The sequence below is a fragment of the Eublepharis macularius genome, chromosome 12 (genome assembly GCF_028583425.1).
Source record: "Eublepharis macularius isolate TG4126 chromosome 12, MPM_Emac_v1.0, whole genome shotgun sequence".
NCBI lineage: Eukaryota > Metazoa > Chordata > Lepidosauria > Squamata > Eublepharidae > Eublepharis > Eublepharis macularius.
In genome coordinates, this window is record NC_072801.1 from 19,533,068 (window position 1) to 19,556,741 (window position 23,674).

Sequence of the window (23,674 nt, forward strand, 5' to 3'; positions counted from 1 at the left end):
GTTGGTCTAGGCAGGCAATGGCAAACTGTCTCTGTTCATCTCTTGCCTTGAAAATCCTACAGAGTCGCCAGCTGTGACTTGATGGCAAATAAAAAAAACCATAATTATTTCTCTTTTATTACGTGAATTTGTGAAGGGTGGGGACTCTTGATTTATATTTGTGAGGTGGGTTGAGGCCTTGAATCTAAGCTACATGTTACTTGATGCCCTGCCTGCACACTGAATGTTCTTGGCAAGTAGAATAAAAACTGCTCGGAGTTTCAGGTTGTTTCGCCTAAAGTTGCTTTTGTAAAGAAGAAGCCTTAATGGTTAGAACTGTACACTGAGCCGTCTCTATAACATCACAGCCACTTTTTAATGAGGAATTAGGGGAGCTTTTGAAATAAACCCTTGAGGAACTGATAAGCAGTTATTGAATTCCCAGGAAACGCTCTCCGAAGTGAATACTGAAGTACTGAAGCTTTCGGTGTGTCAGAAAATTGCCCAGCTCTCTATTCATCTGGCTGCGTGGGTTGTCTCCTTGGGGGCTGCGGCGGCTTCCTGTGCCGGCATTTACTACTTTTCTACAGCTAACTTAGAAGTAAGGGCCAGCTCTGTACCTATTTTTCCACTTCCTGTGTTCGTGTCTTTATTATAATATTCCCTGTCATCAGGGCTTTTTTTCTGGGAAAGGTGGTGGTGGAACTCAGTGGGTTGCCCTTGGAGAAAATGGTCACATGGCCTGTGGCCCCGGCCCCTGATCTCCAGACAGAGGGGAGTTTAGATTGCCCTCGCGGAGGGCAATCTAAACTCCCCTCTGTCTGGAGATCAGGGGGCGGGGCCACAGGCCATGTGACCATTTTCAAGAGGTTCCGGAACTCCATTCCACCGTGTTCCAGCTGAAAAAAAGCCCTGCCTGTCATGAGATTTTTGTGGTAAGGTGGAATTGTGTGAGAGAGCAGACTGTGGCAGGAAATTTGTGCCATCACAGTCTTGCAGGCACTGCCTTGCCCAGTTGCTCAGTCATGTGTGTGTGTGTGCGTGACAGATAATTTGGGGGCTGGGACTGAAGAGAGCTGTACATCATTTCCTCTTCTGTTTTTGGGGCGGTGGTGGTGGTGCTAATTTATTGAATTGACTAGTTCAGACACATCCTGATATGGATCTATGATAATGGCAGAGCTGTGTCTTTAAAATGTGTAAACTAGAGAGGGGTTGTGATATTTTTAAATGCACAAATGTTGAATGGGCAATAAATGCTGGACCCTCTTCTCACCCTCTGCTTTGCAATCGTACTCCCTTTCTTTTTTATGCAGTCTTATCTTGTAAGCTCTCACCTTACTCCAAGCTGAGCTCCAGTATCAGGAGAGAGCCCAGCTGGAAGCAGAGCTGGAGGGGAGGGGAGGAAGGATAGAGGGGAGGATTCCACATCCCCTGCCTGCTTTAAATTTTACTGACATCACAACCCACCCACCCCCAGTTTAACTGTGATTTGGACAGACCTGGCATTTGAATGTATAGTTCTGCCTTCATTTGGTGTACTTACCGCCTATACCCAGTGGCTCTAATTCTTTATCAGGCCTGATGTTGTAATGGAGCGGATTCTGTTAAATCTCAGCTGCCTGGCAGTATGGTTTTTGTTTGTATAATAAATCTGCTGATAACTTAAATTGCTTTGAAGAAACAAAAGGAAAATGGATGAATGTTAGTTTTTTCCTCCCGTCCCGTTCCTCTCTTGTAGCTGTTTCTGAAAGATGATAAAACAGAATTGGAAAGCGAAGCCGTCACGCTAGTCTTGCCAATTGTCGTTGGCCTGCTCAATCATATGGTGCCTTTCTTCTATTCTTTTTTCGGTTTTGTTGAAAAATTCACATATCCTAAGTATCAGATCTACACATCTATTGGCAGGTATGGATTATAAATATTTTCCCTGTTTTTAACAGAATGTATCAAGTGGAAGGTGGAAGAGGTTTTAGAAGAAGGTCTGACATGGGACTACTTCTACTCTGGCTAGTATTGCACATATTCTGTGTTAGATCCACTCCTAAACTGTTTTAAACCACTATGAGGAGTAGAATACTATTATTGATCATTCCCTTGTAGCAATGTGATATCTCCTTGCAAGAAAGAGAAACCATCCTCCACCCCTAGTCCTGAAAATGAAGACAAGCCCATCTATGTAATCTGTTCTCTAAGCTAAGGAAGTGTAACTTTGTAGAAGATTGTGTGTTTCCTTTGTTTCTGCAATGCCAATTTCTGAATTTAGGAATGAATTTTAAAAGATGTTTGGGTTTTTCCTCTAGTAACCCTGATATCTATTACTTGCTTTGTAGGAATATCATTCTGAAAATGTCAATAATTGGGATCCTCTGCTACTACTGGCTTAACATTGTGGCTGCGTCAAAGGCGCAGGTAAGACTCTGATCTCATTTTTATACTGCTGTGATAGTTCACTAGGGGTGCTAAAGAATTTCACAGACACACCTTTTCAATGTGAAGCTTCCCCATTTGCTCCCTTCGAGACTCAAGTTCAGGAATCAAAGTTTTCATGCTCTGTTTCTTGGCGCCAAACTTTTCCAGTTAAATTTAAACTGAAGGATAGGGCACGATACTGGAAGTATTTCTCATTGTATGCAAAGCGAAGAAACCTTAGATGGAATTCTTTTACTGGGATATGCAAGTAAGCCTCCAAGAGATTGATGAAGGCTAAGAAATCGTCTTTCTGGATAGTCACTACGATGGATTTTAGCTTTTCCATTCTGAATTTGCGTGTTCTGATGTATTTGTTCAGCCATTTTAGGTCCAGTATGGCCCTGACATCCCCATTTTTCTTTGGGACTATGAAGAATGCTGAATTGACTCCTTGGGTTTTATGCACGTTCGGTACTGATTTTATGGCCCCTATCTCTAGCAGGTGTTGAATAGTACCTTTATTGGCATAAAATAAAGTCAAACAAAATCAGTATTTGAATTCACAAAATGGAAAATACAGTTCAAAATCAATCATTTCTCCAGAGCTCATAGCAATCCAGAGAAATCTTGCTACTGAGATGGTAATATGGGGATACTGATCTGATAAAAGGAGGGAAACAGGCCTCACTTCTGGAATGCTATACCTGTTATATAAAAAAGGGTTAATCAGGGCTTCCCTTATTTGGATGTAAAACTCACATCGGAGCAATATATGAGCAATTGACTCTGGTTCCCTGTTGTTGCATGGGCAAGTTCTTTCAGGACTTCCTATTCGGCCTTCATTAGAAGGCTGCTGGGAGGGGAGGGGAACTCCTAAAGGAGTTACTCCCAACTTAGTTAGGGCCAGGGCCGGAGCGCTCATAGAGGCCAGGTAGACGGTAGCCTCAGGCGTGGGGTGCTGGAGGGAGCGCCGGAGGAGGCGCAGGGAGCGGGAGCGCGCGCCACAAAGCAGCAGCCTCCTATCCCTTCCGCTCTGCACTGCCGCCGCCAGCACAAGCCCCCGGCCAGGTGCAGCTGCCACGGGCAGGCATCTGCGGTGGTGCAGGCAACCAAGTGGGAGAGCTTGGAGGCTGCCCACCGCAGTGATCGGGCCGGTGGCGGTGGCGTGTGTGCGCGCACACGCTCCCATGATGATGTCACATGTGACGTCATCACGCAGGCCGGTGCAGGGGGGGTGCCCGGCCAGCCGCGATCGCCGCAAACCCTTGCACCACCCCTGGCTAGGGCTCTTTCTAATCCTTCTGGGAAATCTGGTTCTGTTTCCTCTTTCCTTTTCGTCTTGTGAGGTACCCTTAGTACCTTAGATAACAATCTGGCATAAATTTCCTGAAGGAAGAGCCTTGTTTGCATTGGGGCAACCATTCCTCTTTGATCTAGGGGAGGAAGGAGAGGTATCGACCCTTTTGGGACCCAGACGCCCCTATTGGGAAGCTTTCCCTACTTACCTGGGGTCTGCAAACCTCTCCACTCTGGTTGTGCTCCCTGAGGGCCTCTTTAACTTTCTTCTCAATTTCTGATCTAAGCACACCAGCAGATTTAATCTGGCATCTTTGCCTAAAAGATCCACCTCAGGGGCTTTTCCCCCTTCGTTCCGTTGAGATGGTTGGGAGGAGGTTGAGGCTGGAGAATTGGGCAGATCTAATTCACAGATTGCACCCCCTGTACCTGTGGAAGTGATGAGGCCTGTCTTAGCTGCCATTCCCACCAAAAGTATCTTTTCTGCCAAAACTGAGGGAACTGAAAGTGACAATAAAGGACTTCTCCTTTGCTTCTATGCTGTTTCTGTCCCCGATTGGTTCTTTTTTACATGTTTCCGTCAGCTGAAAGGGGACTGGCGACATTCCTTTGAATGTAGGAGCCCTTTATTAGCCCGTTGGAGCTGTCGTGGGCTCTATTTGTCCCATCGTCACTCTGTGTCAGGCTGCCACAAACTGTACCATGCCCCCAGTTCTTCCAATATGGGGGGGGGGTCTCCCGGCCTGAAGGCTGGAGACCTCAGTGGGAGACTGTGCGGAGGCCTAGGAGAACCTAGGGTCATCAGCTTTGGTGCTCGCCTTCGCTTCTGAAGCAATTGAAGAGAGCAGAAGCCTTCCATCTCTTGCGAGCTTGCCTGTGGCTTTTCCTGCCATCCATTCATCCAAAAAACTCAAAGATGTCCTGCTTGGAGGCAGGGCCAGAAAGACTGGTGATCTCAGGGATAAGACCCTCCCCTCCAGGATCAAACAAGTCGACTGACTCTGCCTTGGAGAGGAGGAGCTACATCCCAAACGTGAGGACTGCCCCACTTCTAGGAGCACTGGTGGAAGAGATTCTAGGCTATCCTCCCTGATATGCCTGCATGCACAAAATCAGTGTAATGTTTTGTGCATTCCCTCATAGTGGGCCTTCACCTGCTGTCTGAAGTGGTATATAGCCCAAGACACAGACTTACCTCCTTCTCTGGTATTTTATGAGAATTAGGCCTCAGTTCAGTGCTCCAGGCAGGGCCTGGAAAATAATGGACTAGGCACTGGTGATCCTTTCACTGTGTGAGCTACATTACACCGCCTATGCTGATCTCATAGTCTCCGTAGGAATCTTCCAATTTGCCATGCAGTGCACTGGAGGAGCCACACTGCTTTAACAGCTGCCACATAAGCTGAGCTAAATCAAACAAATACATCACCCTGAGTTATGCAGGTCTCTATTTTTTATCAGCATTTTGCTTTTTAATGATCCCCCCACCCCACCCCCTGCCCACATGCATGTTGTGGCTCCATAGGGAAAGGAGCAGCAAGCTTTGTGTTTTTGAACTTTTCCTCCCCTTGTCTTTTTTTAAATCTAGTGCTGGGAAACCCTTGTTGGCCAAGATATATACAAGTTGATTGTGGTGGAATTTATCTGTTGCTTACTGGGTTCTTTCTTTGGTGAATTTGTACGAAGGTATGTCTATGATTCTGTAAATGATTAAAATTATAGTTTGGCTGTTTTCATTTAAGGTATTACAAAGAGCAAGAGCCCATTCGCATTATAAGACTAACAAAATTTGTGGTAGGGTATGAGCTTTTGTGAGTCACAGCTCAAGCGGAGAAGTAAGCTGTGGCTCACAAAAGCTCATACCCTACGCAAATTGTGTTAGTCTTATAGGAGCTTCCGGACTCTTGCTCTTTTCTGCTGCTACAGACGGACTAACATGGCTACCCATCTTGATCTATTACGAAGAGTAACTGAGAATTCTTAATCTTTCATCTCCTTGTGTGTTCATTCTTATAACTATCTTTTATAGATCTGTGATAGAGCTCTTGATGTGTTTTCCTGCCATAAAGGCAGCTCCTGGGGAAAGGGGAATTGGAGTGCTTGTTCAGGCTGCAGCACTGGACAAGGGCCGATTCCAGATGACTAACCTTAAGGTGCTTCATGCCGCCCTCTTCCGGATCGCGATGGGGAAAATGTGAAATATCGCGTTTCCTTGCGCGAGGAAACGCGATATTTCGCATTTTCCCCGTCGCGATCCGGAAGAGGGCGGCATGAAGTGCCTTAAGATTAGTCATCTGGAATCGGCCAAGGTGAGGGTGTGGACTCTTTTACTCCACTCTGCTTTTCTGAATTAATTGGATTTAAGAACAGAGTACCAGTAAATAGCATATGAAGGAAATATGCCGGCAGATTACAAACATTTACAATTAAAATGGGTTTGTGTTGTTTTTCTAGAATCATTGGCACGAAATGCTGTCAACAACTTGGTGTGCCAGAATTTGACATTGCTCGAAATGTTTTGGATTTGATCTATGCGCAGACTTTGGCATGGTAAGTAAAAAGCTTTATATTCAGAAGAGCTTAGCCATAGCCGCTCCAGAAATTTTCTGAAGTATGCAGCTTATGAGAGAGGGGGTGTAGCAGGTATCCAAATACAAATAATGCCTACATAATTTATTTCTTTTAAAAAATATTTTTTATTTTATTAAAATGAAAAGGGAATATAGAAAAGAAGGGGACAAAAAGGGGACAAATAAAACAAATATATAATTGTGTGCTACAACGATTATTAAAGTACAGAATACAAAAATCATAACCTTTATACATATTAAAATAGTTATTAGAGTAATAATTAAGCCAATTTAGTGAATATTTTCCCAAATAAACAACACATGCAAAATTCAAACCTATTTCTATTTGTTTTTTAGTAATAATAAAAAGAGAGAAAAAGACAGTTATTAACAGTAAATGCTTATTACTAAATGTAATTGGTTGTCATACCCTTTAAGAATATTAAAATAAGTACTATTGGGAAATTCTAACTTGTTATCTTATCAATAACTTAGAAAATGAGGGGAAAATCCTTCTTTCCCCTCTATTTATCATTATATTTTATTTATACTTTACTTTGTTAACTTTTTACCAATATTTCAATGTTAAACAGTCTATTCTACCAATTATCTTTATGTAACTATCTTACCATCAAGTTATAAAATATATCAATAAGCAATCATTTCCAAATTTACGGGGCTGAGATATGTTAAAATTTTTTCTGTTGAAAGTGAAATATTTTTCCCATTCAAATTCTTTAATTGGCCTTCTACCTACCTAATTTATTTCTATACAGCCACCAGATCCAAGTCCCCAGCTGGAAGCCCACAACCACCAAAGCCCACTTAAAGACAAAGAGAGAGAGAGAGAGAGAGAGACACACACACACACACACACACAAAAGAATAAGGGAGTGTTTTGAAGCCGGCTAAATCATGAACATTTTTCATATTTAATCTCTAACCAATGTGGTGGGATTTTTTACTTCATGAAGATACAGAGTTCAAAGGGAATGAAGGAAGACATCTTCATTTGTGGCATCCAGGCTGCTCAAAGGTCATTACTCCAAGATCCCAGTTGCTCAGGGCCTCTGCTTGTGCGGAGGCTCCGAGCCAGAAGACTTGTGTCGCTATCTGCTACACTGCCCACTTTATACATCCCCTAGAAAGAAATTCCTAAGCCCAATCCTAGCCAGGTGGGGACCCAGACAAGATAATGAAAACATGGTTGCCATATTAGCAGATGTGGACCCAGAGACCTCGTACAAGGTCGCTCTTTTTGCCCTTGCAGCAGGGAAAATTCGAGAGAAGGTCATGACAGCACAGGCTGCAAGCACAATAGTGTAATTCTTTCTTATAGTGTTTTATTCAGCTTTCATTGTATATTTTATCTGTATCGACGCTTATATTTTTGCTACTGTTTTATTGTTTGCAATGGCCTTTGGCCCAATGCAATAAATCCTGAACTGAAACTGACTGGACGTTACTCTATCTTTACTTGACAGCACATGGAGTACTCCATGTGCACACAGATCCAAAGTCAGACAAAAAGGTCCCTGGAGAGGCTGTTTCGGCTTGGGAAAATGCCATGGAAGGGAAAGCAGGAGTCTCTTCTCTCCTCTTCATCTTCGTTCTTCTGTGCCTCCACACATAGGGACTGCGCAGGCGCAGGCCAGCCGCCGGAGAATTTTCCATAGCTTCTATAGCTCCGAAGGGGCCGTTTGTCGCGCGCCTCAGCGACCGTTTTCCCCGCCCAAACGGTCACGTGCTCCTCCAGCGACCAACGGCCCCTTCCCTCAGTTCTCTTCTTGCCGCCGCTGGGAGAGAACGTTAGCTTCGTTGCTCTGCGCTTATTACTTGTGATTGATCTTCTGGTTTATTTGGACATCGGTTTGGACTTCGGACTTCGCTTTTGGATACTGATTTGGACGGTAATTAACGGACGGTTTCTGACTCGGACTGGTTGACCTCTCTTATTTGCGCGCCCCTGAAGATGGCCTCAAAGGCGCTCTTCAAGCGTTGCCTGAAGTGCCATACTAAAATGGCACAGACCGATGGCCACGACCAGTGCCTTTTTTGTCTGGGGGAGACCCACAATGTGACCGCCTGTAAGATCTGTCAGGGGTTCACGAATAAGGCCCGTCAGGATCGGCAGGCCCGGCTGAATTCCTCCCTCTGGAAAGCGGTCATGTCAACGGCAACACCGCTGCCCTCTCCCAAGGCTGGCCCAAGCCCCTCTGTCGGAGGGCGCTCGAGGGCGGGTTCTGTGTCCTCCGCTCGGTCTGCACGCCCCGCAAGTGCCGCAGCGTCGAAGACAACCTCTCCAGCGCAGGGTTCGGCGCGGCCGCCCCGAAGCGCTTCTTCCACCGCGTCGGATCCGAGAGCTGCCGCCTCGGGACCGAAGATCGTGGTTCCGAGCCCTCGGTCGGAACCGACGACTGGGTCGATTCCGGTGGCTAAGCCGCGCTCGTCATCATCCAGGGCTGCGTCGGTACCGAGATCTTCTTCAGAGCCACCTGCAAAGAAGAAGAAGACCAAACACCGTCATCGCTCTCCACGCTCGGTTCCGACGGAGGAGGTCATCCTGATTCCACGCACTCCGTCTCCTCACCTGGGCTCTCCGGTTCCGGAGGATGTGCCGGACCCGGGCGCGTTCGAGGTTGTACCATCGGCACCTTCCCCAGTAGCTGATCCAGGCCCGCCTCCGAGTCGGCGGGATCGGTCGTCTTCTGGTCACCGCTCACCAGCAGCTGCTTCCAGTCGTGAGCGACGTCGGTCCGAGGAGGGGAGTGTCGGTTCCGGGCGATCGTTGGCCTCCCGTCATCGTCAAGCTTCGGATCTGCCTCCCGCTTTCCATTGCCAATGGGAAGGGGTTCCTGGTTTCGCATACTCGGAACCGAGGCCCTCGACCTCTAGGCAGGCATGGTTCCCTCCGCCGGCCCGGGGAGAGGAATCGCACAGTTCCGAAGGGGAGGACGTCGGCAGCGTCGGAGAGTACGGTTCCGAGTCCTGTTCCGAACCTTCGCCAGACGACAACGTGGCGCCGAGCAGTAGTTCTCCATATGAAGATTTGAGAATCTACGCAGATCAGATGGCTCGGATGGCTCAAGCTTTGGAAATGGATATCTCCTCAGCTGTTCCCCAAACCAAGGACAAGCTGCTCAGGAGGGTCTATGCTGACAATCCTGCAACCGTTGGCTTCCCTATGCTTGAGGGGATAGAGGAAATTGTCGAGAAGGTGTGGAAGGTGCCCTGTGACCAACCTGCCACCTCGAGGAGGATTGAGCAGCTTTATAAGATTAAACAGGGCACCTGGCCATCATTGTTGAAGCACCCTCCACCTTCATCGCTCGTCACGGAGGAGTTCCAGTCTCGCCGCTCTGGAGCACCCTCAGCGCCACCTGACAAGGAGGGGAGGAAGCTAGATGCCCTAGGTAGACGGCAGTATTCCATCGCGTCCCTAGGGTTGAGGATTGCCAACTACCAGACGATTATGGCTGGGTACCAACTCTACCTTTGGGAAAAGTTGGCATCCTATGTTGGCATCCTCCCCCCTGAACAGAAGGCAGTGGTGTCGCTCCTGCAGACGGAAGCTGTCCGCCTGTCGAAACAACAGCTAAATGCAGGGAGCCATGCGGCCGACACGGCAGCTCGTGGGATGACTTCCGCCATCGTCCTCCGACGCCATTCATGGCTGCGGTCTACGGCACTTTCCCAGGAAGTGAGGTCCCGGGTGGAAGGCCTTCCTTTCGAGGGGGAATCACTATTCTCCGCGTCCACCGATGAGGCCTTAAAGAAAAAGAAGGAGGACAGACAGACGGCACGGTCCTTGGGCCTAGCTCCCACTGACAAACCCGCCTACAAGCCACGATACACTCCCAGGTACGGCCCTTACCACTACCAGGGCAGGTACCAGCAGCAGCGGCCGAGTTACCAACCGTTCCCGGCTTATCAACAGCGGCACTACCCTCCTCAGCAACAGCCCAAGAGGCGTAGGCCGTTCAAACCTCGTTCCTCGCAGCCTCCGTCCCAACAGAAGGAGCAGCAGGGCCCGGGGAGGCAGTACTGACGGGTCAACCCAGCCGTACCACCGAACTTCTCGGACAGACTGAGGCCATTCCTCTCGGAGTGGGAGTCAATAACATCTGACTCATGGGTCTTAACTATTGTTGAGAAGGGGTACGGGCTGGAATTCATTGAACTGCCGAGATGCTGTTCACCGCTGACCGCTGTCAATAACACTATGGCCGAGCTGGACACTGAAATAACATCGCTCTTGGCCAAGGGAGCTATAGAGGAGGTGCCCTATGAAGGCTCTGTGAAGGGGTTCTTCTCCAGGTTCTTCCTAGTCCCCAAAAAGGACGGGGGGTTGCGTCCCATTCTGGACTTGCGAGGCCTTAATGCCTATTTGAGGGTGACTAAATTTAAAATGGTAACGTTGGCAACTGTGCTTGCCCTGCTCAGGAAGGGGGACTGGTTTGCGGTCCTGGATCTGAAGGACGCATATTTTCATGTGGGGATACGTGAGGAACATAGGAAATACCTGAGCTTTGTCTACCGGCAAAGGGTTTTTCAATACAAGGTGCTCCCCTTTGGCCTGTCCACTGCCCCACGGGTGTTCACTAAGTGTGTTGCTCCTGTGGTCTCCTTCCTTCGGGAGCAGGGTTGTTCAATTTTTCCGTACCTTGATGACTGGCTCATCGTGGCTGAGTCTGAGCCCAGATTAGCCCAGGACCTTGATCTGGTGCTTACCACATGCGACCGATTGGGCCTCGTGGTTAATCTAGAAAAATCTAAATTGGTTCCCAGTCGTACGGTCTCCTACATTGGTGCACTCCTGGACTCTGTGAAGGGTAAGGCTCTGCTCCCCCAGGAGAGGGCTAGGTCCCTAAAGGGTCTTGTGTCCATGTTTAAGAGGAACCGTTTTCAACCGGTACGCACTATCCAGTGCTTGCTGGGCCATATGGCTGCTGCTACTTCTGTAATCCCCCTCGCCAGGCTGCATTTGCGGCCTCTCCAGAACTGGTTTGTACGAAGGTATGATGCTTTTCAGCACCCTCCGTCCCTCAAGCTCTCCGTTCCTAGGAGCATACTGTCCTCATTGGATTGGTGGCTGTCTGAGGGCAATTTATTTGGAGGTTTCCCTTTCGGTTATCAACATCCTGACATCACGGTGACCACTGATGCCTCTCTGGTGGGATGGGGGGCTTACTGTGGGGATGTCTGTGTCCAGGACGTCTGGACTGAAGGTGAAAGGGCGCTCCATATCAATGTTTTGGAACTAAGAGCCATTCGTTTTGCGCTTGTGTCCCTTACAGCTCTGCTGCGAAATCGTCACGTGTTGGTACAGACAGACAACACCACTGCCATGTACTACGTGAACCGGCAAGGGGGCACAGCGTCCATGACTCTCTGCCGGGAAGCCACGCTCACCTGGCAGTGGGCGGTCAAGAATGGCGTCACTCTGCGAGCCATACACGTGGCTGGGTCAGACAACGCTCGGGCGGACGCCCTGAGCAGGGTTCTGTTGTTAGACCACGAATGGGAGCTCAACGACGGGTGCAGTGGGCTGATCTTCCAGATGTGGGGACACCCGGTTATAGATGTGTTCGCTACGGCGGCGAACGCCAAAGCCCAGACGTTCTGTTCCCGAGCAGGGAGCGACCCGCTCTCTATTGGGGATGCCTTCCTGTTTACGTGGAACCAGGGATTGCATTACATGTTTCCGCCCTTCCCCTTGATAGCCAAGGTCCTGTGCAAAATAGAGGAGGACAGGACAGACTGCATCTTAGTGGCTCCTTTTTGGCCGAGGCAAGTCTGGTTCCCAAGGCTCCTGCAGCTATCTCAGCGGACCTATGTGAGGCTGCCCCCTTGGCAGGATCTTTTGAGGAACGGGGACATTCTTCACCACGACCCCGGGAAGCTGCATCTGGCAGCTTGGCGGATCGTCCCTCCTCATTGAGTTTTTCTACGCAGGTGGAACGGGTCCTCTTGAATGCCCACAAGCCATCTACCCGGCGCTCTTACGAGGCCAAGTGGCGGAGGTTTGAGACCTGGGCACGTGAAAAAGGGGTGGTGCCTACGGATAGCTCCCTAGGGCTGATTTTTGACTATTTGTGCCTCCTGAGGGACCAGGGATTAAGGGTTACCTCCCTCAAGGTTCACCTGGCAGCTATCTCTGCTACCCACTCTCGTGTTGAGGGTAGCACGGTTTTTTCCCACCCGAAGTCCCGCCAGTTCCTTAAGGGAATGTTCAACCTCTACCCACCAGTGTCGCCTCCTGTACCACAATGGTCACTGTCATTGGTGCTGGCACGGCTAATGTTGCCTCCCTTCGAGCCTTTGGCGACCTGCCCCTTGGACATGCTATCGTACAAGGTGGCATTCCTAGTGGCTATAACCTCTGCCAGGAGGGTCAGTGAGCTCTCTGCGCTACGGTCTGATCCCCCCTTCCTTTTATTCCATCCCAATAGGGTGGTATTGCGTCCCTGCCTGGGCTTCCTGCCTAAGGTAGTGTCCACTTTTCATCTGTCGCAGGAGATATCGCTTCCTACATTCTTTCCTCACCCCTCTTCCAAGGGGGAAAAGGCGCTGCACACTCTGGATTTGAAGAGGGCACTAGCTTTCTATCTGGACAGGACAAAGGGCTTCAGAAAGTGTCCTCACCTGTTCGTGTGTTTTGGGGCCAAGGACAAGGGCAATAGGGCTTCCTCGCAGACTCTGTCCAGGTGGATTGTGACGGCCATTAGTAAGGCCTATTCCCTGGCTGGGGCGAGCTGCCCGCTGCAGGTTAGGGCCCATTCCACGCGGTCCCAGGCTGCCTCTTCGGCTCTCCTCCGGGGGGTTCCGTTGGCCAGCATCTGTAGGGCAGCCACCTGGTCCACGGCTGACACCTTTGTCAGGCATTATACTGTAGATGTGGATACAGGGCGAGATGTGGCTGTGGCCAGGGCTGTATTGCATTCCCTTTTTTCCTAAGGGGTTCTGGGATGCTACGCTATCATGCTACAATTTTGTAGTTGTATGTTTTATATGAATATATGCTTATATATATTTATTGAATATATCCTTATACAAGTGTGTATATATGGGAGTATATTGTATATATGGGTTATTTTTTGTATGTATATTTGTGTATAGTTATATGTTGTTTACACTTGTTGATGGTTCTTGTGTGATACAATAAAATTGTGTTGGACTTCACCCCACCTTCCTTATTGTGTGAAGCTTGGTACACTCCCATGTGTGGAGGCACAGAAGAACGAAGATGAAAACAGGGTTGACATACCTGTAACTTATGTTCATCGAGTTCTTCTGTGCTGACACACAACCCTCCCTCCTACCCCGCTGTGAATTCCAATGCACAATGCTGTGTGGGCTATAACAAATATTGATGTCTATGCAGGTTGTGGTTATGTGTATTGGTTCAGCGGCGGCAAGGAGAACTGAGGGAAGGGGCCGTTGGTCGCTGGAGGAGCACGTGACCGTTTGGGCGGGAAAACGGTCGCTGAGGCGCGCGACAAACGGCCCCTTCGGAGCTATAGAAGCTATGGAAAATTCTCCGGCGGCTGGCCTGCGCCTGCGCAGTCCCTATGTGTGTCAGCACAGAAGAACTCGATGAACATAAGTTACAGGTATGTCAACCCTGTTTTGCTGCAGTTCCAAGCTGAATCTGGCTCCCGGGGACTTTAAAAATGCCTTTCCCCACAACTGGTGTATTGACAGTAGGGAAAACATGTCAAGTCCAGGAAACCCCAAACCAGCATGCCAAAAAACATAACGTGTATTTTAGCCCGCTGGCCCCTGCCAGAATTCAAAGTGCTTTTTGTTCACACCAGCAGACATCTTCCCCCTCCTATCATTTGGGGTGGGAGGTAGGTTGCCTCCTTCCAGTCCTGCTTAGAGCTATTTTCTAACAATGGACCTTAACGGTGCAATCCTAAGCAGAGTTACACCAGTCTAAGCCCATTGATTTCAATGGGCTTAGACCAGTGTAACTCTTCATAGGATTGCTCTGTATGTGTCGATGGGAGAGGGATTTTCCACTGGATGGAAAAGTACATCAGAGTATTGGCCGAGGGTCTCTTTTGGGGCATCTGATAGAATCTTTCAGTGAGCACATGATTTTGGCTTAAATGTGGCAAGTCAGAGACCTCAGCTCCCTTCATGCACGCCACTTTAAGTCAAACACATATTCTCACAAAAAGACACCTTTGGCTCTCCCTGTATTGTGCTAGATTTTTAAAAAACTATTTAATAGAACCTTTAAAAAATCACTTTGACGGATTAATCACAGATTATATTGAAATATGCCAAAGTAGTCACAAATTTAAAAAGTTAAATGACATAAATCCTAGCAGCTCAATACAATAAAATCTATGGTCAGACAGATTCCAGTTGCAATAACAGAAACTGCTAAGTAGTGTTATGACACAATTATTTATAATTAAGTTTAACAACATAGAAAGAGAGTGATGGTGTTGGCTAAATTATATTTTAATTGTTTATATAAGATTTAGTTTGGCTTTGCTTTTGCTTAGGTCAGCATTTAAATCAGAGAAGAGTAAAAATAAGATTGCTACTTCTCCTGGAAGTTTAAAGGATAATTTTTCTGACAAAATGGCTTTATAGTAAAAATGTGGAAAAGAAGATTCATTGATTACCAATGAGCAAAGCAGGTGGTCTTCTGCTTCCACAGCTATGTTACGCCAAAAAAAAGAGTTTGATATATTCCTGATTTTCTTCTCTGCAGGATCGGCATTTTCTTCTCACCTCTGATTCCAGCCATTCAGATAATATCATTTTTCATCATATTTTATGTGAAAAAGGTACGCTGATTTTCATTAAGCCTCTAAGAACCTAGCAGCTTTTAGCTTGAATATATTTTTTCCTGTTTTTTTAAAAAAGGCAGCTAGCTGAATAGGTTGTCTGATTTGCAGAAGGTACATAAAGGCAGAATTTTGAAAGATGCTTGGCGTCTGTAATCTGCAGTAGCAAAAACAACCTTTCAGTATAATCTACGGATATTTTGCTGTTTGTGGGGTAAACAAAGGCAAAACAAAGGGTACGGTGGTTCCCTGTCACTGCAGTCTCAACGTGAGCTCTTGGGCTTGTGGGCTAAAGTAAACTCCTTACCTGCTCAGGTGAACGGAATGACACTTTCTTAACCTGCAATGTGTGTTATCGAGTGTCTAGTCTTCTCCACTCCTCTTTCCTACAGGTCAGCCTGATGATGAACTGTCAGCCCCCTCGCAAGGCGTGGAGAGCTTCCCAGATGAACACAGTCTTCATTTTCTTGCTGTTCTTCCCGTCCTTTACTGGCGTCCTCTCTGTAATAGCTGTCATTGTCTGGAGGTAACAGAAACGTCTGCCCCTTTCAGCTTCTGGCTGTGTTTACTGGAGCCACTGCCAGCAGCAAAGCCAAATCTTCTCACCTCTTCCTGAGTCTTCCACAGAACCAACATTTTGGGGGGACATCAGTGACCTGCAGGGTAGGGGGGGGAGTACCGTTCCACTGACAAAAGCACTTTCCATAAATGGTGAATATAGTCTGGATCCAGTCCATTGGGTTTAAGCTGGAAGAGATTGTCGACCGTTTGTCTGATTTGGCATGAACAGTTGCTTGTTATAATTCTTCGTTAGGATCCTTGCAGACATTGATAGTTACTCCTAGGACTTCATCAGGTCTGAGGATATAGCACCATGAGTAGTAGCAATGCTGGAGCCCAGTGTTCAAAAGATACGAACCCCTTTCTGAAGAGCCTTTTTCTTATTTTCCCAGAATGAAGCCTTCTGAAATGTGTGGTCCATTCCGAGGCCTGGAGACAATCTTTGCAGCCATTTCTAGCTGGGTAGCAATCCTGGCCACTTATCCCGCCTCACTATGGGTCGTGTGGATTTATCACAATTTATTTGAAAGTGTGCATTTCTTCTTCATCCTTTCGGTCATCGTGTTGTGAGTGTCTGTCGTGCCATTGTTCCTTTAACAGTTGCATTTGAAACCAGGGACCAACTTTTTATGGATATTAAAAAAGAGAGTACAATTTCTGTGATGAATATAGTCCCCCTTTCCATGAACTAGGAGCAGTATTACTGGATTTTCTTTTCTTTTACTGGAGACTTAACATACTGTTGTATATTTGTAAATAAAACAAATGGCCCACATAACTCGCAAACAATTTCAAGAGGGTAGTCATGTTGATATGCAATAAAAGAGCAGGATTCAAATCCAGTAGCAATTTCAAAACCAATCAGGTTTCCAGGCTATAAGCTTTCAAGAGTCAAAGCTTCCTTCAGCAGGTGCTGGCAAATGGACCCTCCCACCAGACAACAGATACCCCAGAAAGGAACTTGGAGCTTACTTCAAATTTGCACCCCCATTTCAGCACTTTAGCCATTGTAATCGTGAAATGCGCATTTCTGCTGTATATCTGCCATCCCATTCTCAGGTAGAGGGTGTGACCCCCTTCTCTGAGTTCTGATAGCTATTTCATTCTCAAAAGATTTCCGGCTATCAGGAGACAATCTCCTAACCATTAGTTCCCACTGATGGAATGCTAGTGACCATCTTGGACTCCTGACCAGCCAAATCTGTTAAGAATTCAGGGAAAGAGAAGGTTGCATATTGAAATGAACAGATATAAAAGTGGGGCAGCGGTACCCCTCTTTCAAACCCTGTACACATGACTAGAATGGAAATGAATTTTTCCTGATTTTTTTAAAAAATAAATAATATAAAAATGAGTGTTAAAAACCTGTTCTTTAAAAATATTAACAGTTAGTAAGGGGGGACATGTGTTACTCATAAACAATGTGCTGACCAGAATGTATTTATTCTGTTGTAGAATTATCACATACCTTTACTGGCAGATAATAGATGGACGGAAAATAATGGTTAGACTACTACAAGAGCAAATAATCAATGTAAGTGTGTTGCTGAAAAGCCTCTCCAACTGTGAACTGGATATTTTGTAGAAAGTATACTTTTGTTCAGGGGTCATTTCGCAGAAAAAGAGCTGGAGGAACTCATTAACATAACTCATTAGCATATGTCACACCTCTTGCCATCACCAGAAGTGTGTCATTAGTATAACTGATTTGCATATGCCACACCCCCTGACATCACCTATCCTGGCTGTTTTGGACCCAATCCTGGCCATTCAGGGCCGAAATTGGGCCCAAAATGACAAAAAGGGGCTGAAAATGGCTGAAAAGGGGCCCAAAATGGTCAGGTTCGGGCTGCTGATGAGCGGGAGAGTGATCTACCACCTGTCAGAGGCCCAATCCAGGCAATTTCAGCCCCAATCCAGGCCGAAATGGGCCCCAAAAGGCTGAGAGTCAGGTGGGCAGGGCCACCTGACATGTGACCTCTTTGGGGAACTGCCGGAACTGCGTTCCTGTGCGTTCCCCCTCGAAATGAGCTCTGCTTTTGTTTCCTAAGAGAATGAAAGCCTCCCAATTACAGGATGTTTTGTTGTTTATTCAGTTTTCTCCTACTTTGCAAAACATGGGGGGAGGGATCCCAGTAGTAGATGTACTGTGGCTGAAACCCCTCCTCTTTGTCTCTGATTCAAAATGCACAGAAGCACTGAATGTTCTAATTTCTGAATAGCTACCCATGTGTTCCAGGGCGGGTTCCAGAGAGTGCTCAGCCCCCCCCCCACCTACTGCTAGGCTCCCTTTCTTGTCCTCCCCCCACGTACCCCCCCCCCGCCTGTGCATCCTTCCTGTGCCCGTTCTCAGACTCTCCCAGCACCTGCAGTCACAGCTACCTGCATTGCCTGTCCACCGTTCCCCTGATGGTGTTGGGTGGTGAGTGAGTGCTGCTGCCATGGCCACCAGGAACGCAGATGCTTTGGGAACCACCCATATACCCTTCTCCAGCAGCAGTTGGCTACATATGCAGCTGGGAGGAGAGGTGACAAAGTACCCACAAGCAGGCAGTGGAAGGCTGTGAGTTCAGGCAGAGAGGATGCATGAGTAGGTAATCCGCAGTAGTGCCCCCTGCAGAAGCCATGGGCCTGGCAGCTGCCCCTGTGTGCTGGTGCCGACACTGGTGTACTCCGTTTGGGTCTGCGACTGCAGCTTAGAGCAGATCAGAGAGTTGAGTTTTTTTCCATTTCAGAAAGAAGTGGTAATGTGAACTCTTTCTATTCTACCTAATGTAGTGGTTGGCAACTGATCTCTCTCCTGGGTGAAAACGGGCCCTCTGAAAGGCACTACTTGGACTTTTAGTTGCCAGCCCAGGAGTCAAAGAGGGGCCCAGAATGAGAAACAATAGGATTTGCCAGCAGGTCATTGTGGAGAGCTGGATGCCGATCTTCGACTCCTGACTTGATTCTCCACAGTGGCTTTCTAGGCAACTGGAAATCTAGTTGTGGACCTGGGGCCTGTCCAGATGATTGGTAATTAAATATTCAAGCAAACTGAAAAATTTTCCATGCTCTTCTGTGAATTGTTCTTCATTTCTGCCCACTGAGGAAGGCAGACTAATGAGAAGCTGAAGATACCAGCAAGCACAGAACCCTTTCCTGCACTATGTCAGGAGAGGCGGGCAGGAGACTTAGCTTGTCTGTCGTCATAGGGGCTGTGTTATCTGCTCCGTAAGATCTTTTGCCTCTGCGCACCAGCCTGTCTGCTGTAGTCAGCCCTGTTCTCAGGCTTGTTGCTACAGGAGAGCAGAGGGGGTTCTATCCCACCACCTACTACTGAGAGCTCCACCCTGTTTTGTCTGCCTCATCCAGGGCAGGAAACGGAGGCTTCTTCCAGTGCCTGCTCTGCCCTGCCTCCCAAACTGCAGAGCTTCTTTGAGGATCTTCCACATAACTGTTGTGCACTCCCCACCCCCAGGTTTTCCCCGGCTCTGCTGCAGGTTTCCCCAAACCTGCCTTCGCAGCAGCAGTAACAGTGAACTGGGGAATTGCCCACCTGCGGAAGCAGCCCAAGAGGTCCTGAATGTCATCCGTTCACTGTTGGAGGAAGGTTAAAGGCATTCACTGGAGAGTATCAAATCCTTCCTTGACTAGAATTAGAAATCTATTAATATTAAAATTATTCTTGTTTCGTAGGAAGGCAAAGATAAGATGTTTCTGCTGAAGAAACTGCGTGCGCTTCAGGCATCTAGACTCCCAAATACAGGACAGCAGCAAGAGGTTGGTTTTGAGAATGCAGACTTCTGAAATGGGCTTTGTTCTCTATGAATGTTTATTGATATGCTCTTTATAGTCCACCTTTCTCACTGAGACTCAAAACGGATTACACAGAGTAAGTCTGTATGATGAATGGCTTGGACATTCAGTAAATATAGGCAGTGAGGAGAAAGAGAGGCTCTCGCATCCTCCTGAGGAATACAAACTGCAGGAACACACAACACACACACACAGAAGTCCAAAATGTAGCTTTCCATACACATGTGAAGGTGCAGTTTATGCTCTTTGTGCTGGAACGGAGGGACTGCCTTACTTGCAAGCAGAAAGCATATCACACTTGGAAAGCTGTTCAGAGAGTAGAACTTGGCTTGATAACTGGCTAGTTAAGTGTTGTTCATATTGCTTTGGGAAAATCGGATGAACTGTGCTTCAAAACCCAGGGAAAGATTCCCTGGGGGAAAATACTTAGCTTGCACTTACTACTTGGACAGCGATTCAAAACAAGTTGGCCTTATTAATAGGGGTTTTATCAAAAACCTTTTGCACTGCATGGAATTCTTCAGGAGGGTGGGGCAAAAGGAAAAGAAATAATTGATATAGAGATTAGCATAAATTGATACTTGTAGAAGTCTTGGACCAAGTCTCTGGCCCCTTCCTGGTAGAGAGAAGACCTGAAGCCTCAGGTGGGGAGCGTAGGTCCAGGAAGCAGCCCTCCCTTCAGAGAAACCCCCACAAATGATTAGGAAGGTAAGACTTCCTCCCTCGATTGGGCTCTGTCTTGGCCCCCAAACCATCTAGAGCACGGCTTTGCCAAGTCCTGAGACCGAAGGAAGCATTCCAGCCCTATAAGTTGAGTTATGACCCCGGTAAGACTTGAGCCGCGTTCTTAGGGAGGGTGGGGCTTGATGGACACTGCCCCACCCACATGCCGGAGGAAGCCCTCATTCAGGGTTCAGACCTTCTGCTGGAGCATCACGCTGCTTCGTGTTTGTTCTTCACAGTGAGCTAGCCATGGTCCTGACTTGTGCTGCTCTTCTGGTCCCTTCGCCTGTCAGTATGGCCCTGCTCAGGACACCCTGACACAGGAGAACAGGAAATTTCAACCTCATGTATTTTGCCAACTCTTGAGTTTGCAGGAAATCTCAGTGTGTAATGCACAGAGTTACGTGTTTTCCTGGGTATAGCCAGCAGGTGGAGATGACTGCACAAGCATACCTAATGCCAGACAGCACCCAAGGAATTAATTTTAATTATTCTTCTTAGACCATTAGTAGTGCTTGCCTGTACAATGGATGCAGCATATTTGATTGTAGCTTCATTCTTGACTTACTGTTTTCTGTACAGTTTGCTTTATGCCTGTTGACACATGTCTTTTCACCCAGGCAGATGTCCATTCTTTCGAGCTTATGAAAGACACTTAGAGACATTTGAGTTTGCTTGGAGTCTGTTCCCAGGCTCTGCCTGTCCTTCACTTCCCTCTCCTTTCAACCTCCCCCTCCCCTTCCTGCTAGGCTCTCCTTATGTCCAGTATACACCAGTGAGGCATAGTGAGTGGAGTCTCCAGCTAGGATCTGAAAGACCCACGTTTGAATCCTTACTCTGCCACACTTGCTGGGTGACCTTGGACCAGTCACACACTCTCAGCCTAACCAACCTCACGTGTTGCTGTGAGAATAAAATGGAGGAGAGAAGGATTTGGGAGAAAGGCAGGATATAAGTAAATAAATAAAAATAAATTCTGAAACCCCATTGGCTGAGCTGCAAGAGAGAGAAAGCAGCCCAAAGGTGGCCTCTCTGCTTCCCTTTGGCCATCACCCTGGCACCAACTAGAGGCGATGCAACAGTGACTGAAGTTCAGAGATCAGGTTGACCTGCAGACTTCCAGAAGTGATCTGTGATGCTTCTGCTCTTTTCCTCCCCAGTGCTAAAGAGTGTTGCCCGTCCATGTTGGAATCTACAAGCTTCGGATGGTGCTTTTGAGCATCTAAACAAAACCACACATTCAGGGTGATATAAAAGGAGGTGGCACGTCATTGGGGTGGTATAAGGGGCAGTTAAGAATGGATGTGCTGTGCAGTGAACTGCAAAAGAGAAATATTCCAGTGCTTTATTCTTCTCCCCCAGAGGAACTCCTCTGTGCCCCAGCTGCCTAGACAGCAAATGCTTCCATCGTCACCCGACGACATGGAAAGATCCCCAGGAATAATGGAAAGAGACTCATATGTTGAGGTACAGTCAAGAGCAAATGCACATTTATTTGCCGTGTCAAATAATGATTCCTCACCACCACCTGTGTAGATAGAGAGCAAAAAAACCAGATGGGAATGGGGACTTCTTGGCCCATTGTAGAAGTGGTATGCTTTACTTTGGTAAGGGGTTCTAAGACTGATCACTAGGGATGTGTGCTCAAAAAATCCAGGAAATCTAGAACCGGGTTTCAGGGATCCCCAAAAAATTCAGCATCCTTGAATTCTGGGATTCTCTGATCTTTTTAAGACAGATCAGAGAATCCTGGATTTATTCGGCCGTTGTTCCCTATGGGGAAAACTATCTGGGGGCTAGCCAGGGGGCTGGAGGTGGCATTTTTCAAACTAACTTCACCAAATTTGCCAGGAACTTACTTCAGACTGTCTAAAGACACCCCCCAAGTTTCAGGAAGGTTGGACTGGGGGCCAGTTCTGTGGGCCCCTGAAAAAGGCGCCCCCCCAGCCACTCTCCATTATTTTCTATGGGGGGGGGAACATTTCCAAGCAGGTTCTGAGGCAGAAACACACAGGGACAGGACTGCCAGTGGCCAAAGGCACACTCCCAAATGCAACTTCAACCCAGAGAAAGCCCAACAGAACCAAACTGAAGCCCCTCCTCCCAAAAACCCAAATGCCCCCTGGACAAGCTGTTCAGCCACTCTCCATTGTTTCCTATGGGGAAAACATTTTTAAGTAGGCTCTCAGGCAGAAACACACGGGGGCAAGGCTGCCAGTGGCTAAAGGCACACTCCCAAATGCAAGAGGAAGCCCAACAGAACCAAAGTTAATCGAAGGGACCGACATCAGACCAGAGAATCTTGTCAATACAGAGAATTCCACCCAAACCAAATTGAAGCAAGGGACACTGTTGCCACTTACCCTGACTGAACCAGTGCCACTCTCAGAAGCCAGGAAGACAAGGAGAGCTCTTGCATGGATTGGCCACTCAGTCCCCCCTCCCTGCCTCACTCCCCCTCCCCTCCAGGGAAAAAGCGGGAGAAACCCAGGAAGGAGCCAGCCACAGGCTGAAGCCATGTTTCCTGGATTTATCCAGATCTATTGTGGGGTCTGGATCTGGGTTCCTGGATCAGATCCCGGATTCTCTGATTTGATTAGGCAAAGCCAGATTTAGCCAGATTGGCAAAAATCCAGCCTTTTCTGAAATCCCAGATCCATATGGCACATCCCTACTGCTCACATCATCTCTTTCCTTTTGCAAAACAGCAGACGTTAGTGAAACATTACATCCCATCAAGGGAGCCTTATTTTAGTCCCTTGCTCTTCCCTCTGGTGTTGTTGTATCTGCGCATCAGCTGTTGGCAGTGATTTATACCTCCTCTGAAACTGTCTGCATCTTATTAAAGCCAAGGAAAAATTGTAAGAATGTTAGGTATCTGAATAGCGCTCAAGTTCACAGGTGTGTGCCGCTGTGTGTTCTGCTTTGTTTGACTCTTGCTGCAATAAATATGAAAAACTCTGACAGTACCTGTTATCACGGTTGGGTAGAAATGCAGACACCCTGGAAGATTAATGATGTAATTTGGCACTAACAAGAAGACATAGTTTAGCTGAGATCCTGTGCTGAAACAGAAAAATGCTGGGGCGGGGGGAGATCTTGGCCCAAAACACCCCGTGCTTTGTGTGATACTAAAATATAAGAAACAACGGCTCTGCCTGTCAAATGCTTCTGTTATCCTTAGCCTTCAGAAATGCCTGAAATGAACAGCTTCTCCCCACACCCTGCTGAAATCCCTGGAATGACCAGCTTCTTCCCTCAGGCTGAAATGACAAGCTTCTCTCGAGGTAAGCAAGAAACCTGGCACAGAAAGGACAGCCAGGTAGCAAACAGTGCATTTTCAAGTTATGTATGTAAGTTCATGCTTGGCATCTGCATGAAGGGAACAGAGTTGATTTTTATTATCTGGTTGGTAGTGTGTTGGCTTAGGTGGACAGGGCTGTAATAATCACTTGGTTTCTCTGGCTTTGACTGGCAGGCCAGTTTTTGATTTTTGGAGGTACTGATGGAAGTTATAGTTGCAAAGCA

General features: G+C 47.4%; 1 protein-coding gene across 7 annotated transcripts in view; it reads left to right on the top strand.

The window, feature by feature from the left end:
• Positions 1-23,674, top strand: part of TMC5 (transmembrane channel like 5) — a 54,886-nt gene that overhangs the window by 29,277 nt on the left and 1,935 nt on the right. For all 7 annotated transcript variants that reach the window (XM_054992679.1, XM_054992675.1, XM_054992680.1 and 4 more), the window contains 12 exons: positions 425-580; positions 1,721-1,887; positions 2,313-2,391; positions 5,276-5,373; positions 6,142-6,237; positions 14,989-15,064; positions 15,457-15,590; positions 16,018-16,191; positions 17,081-17,159; positions 19,304-19,387; positions 21,509-21,613; positions 23,331-23,433. In XM_054992679.1, coding sequence (XP_054848654.1) covers positions 425-580; positions 1,721-1,887; positions 2,313-2,391; positions 5,276-5,373; positions 6,142-6,237; positions 14,989-15,064; positions 15,457-15,590; positions 16,018-16,191; positions 17,081-17,159; positions 19,304-19,387; positions 21,509-21,613; positions 23,331-23,433 — 1,351 coding nt within the window. The remainder of the gene's footprint in view (positions 1-424; positions 581-1,720; positions 1,888-2,312; positions 2,392-5,275; positions 5,374-6,141; positions 6,238-14,988; positions 15,065-15,456; positions 15,591-16,017; positions 16,192-17,080; positions 17,160-19,303; positions 19,388-21,508; positions 21,614-23,330; positions 23,434-23,674) is intronic.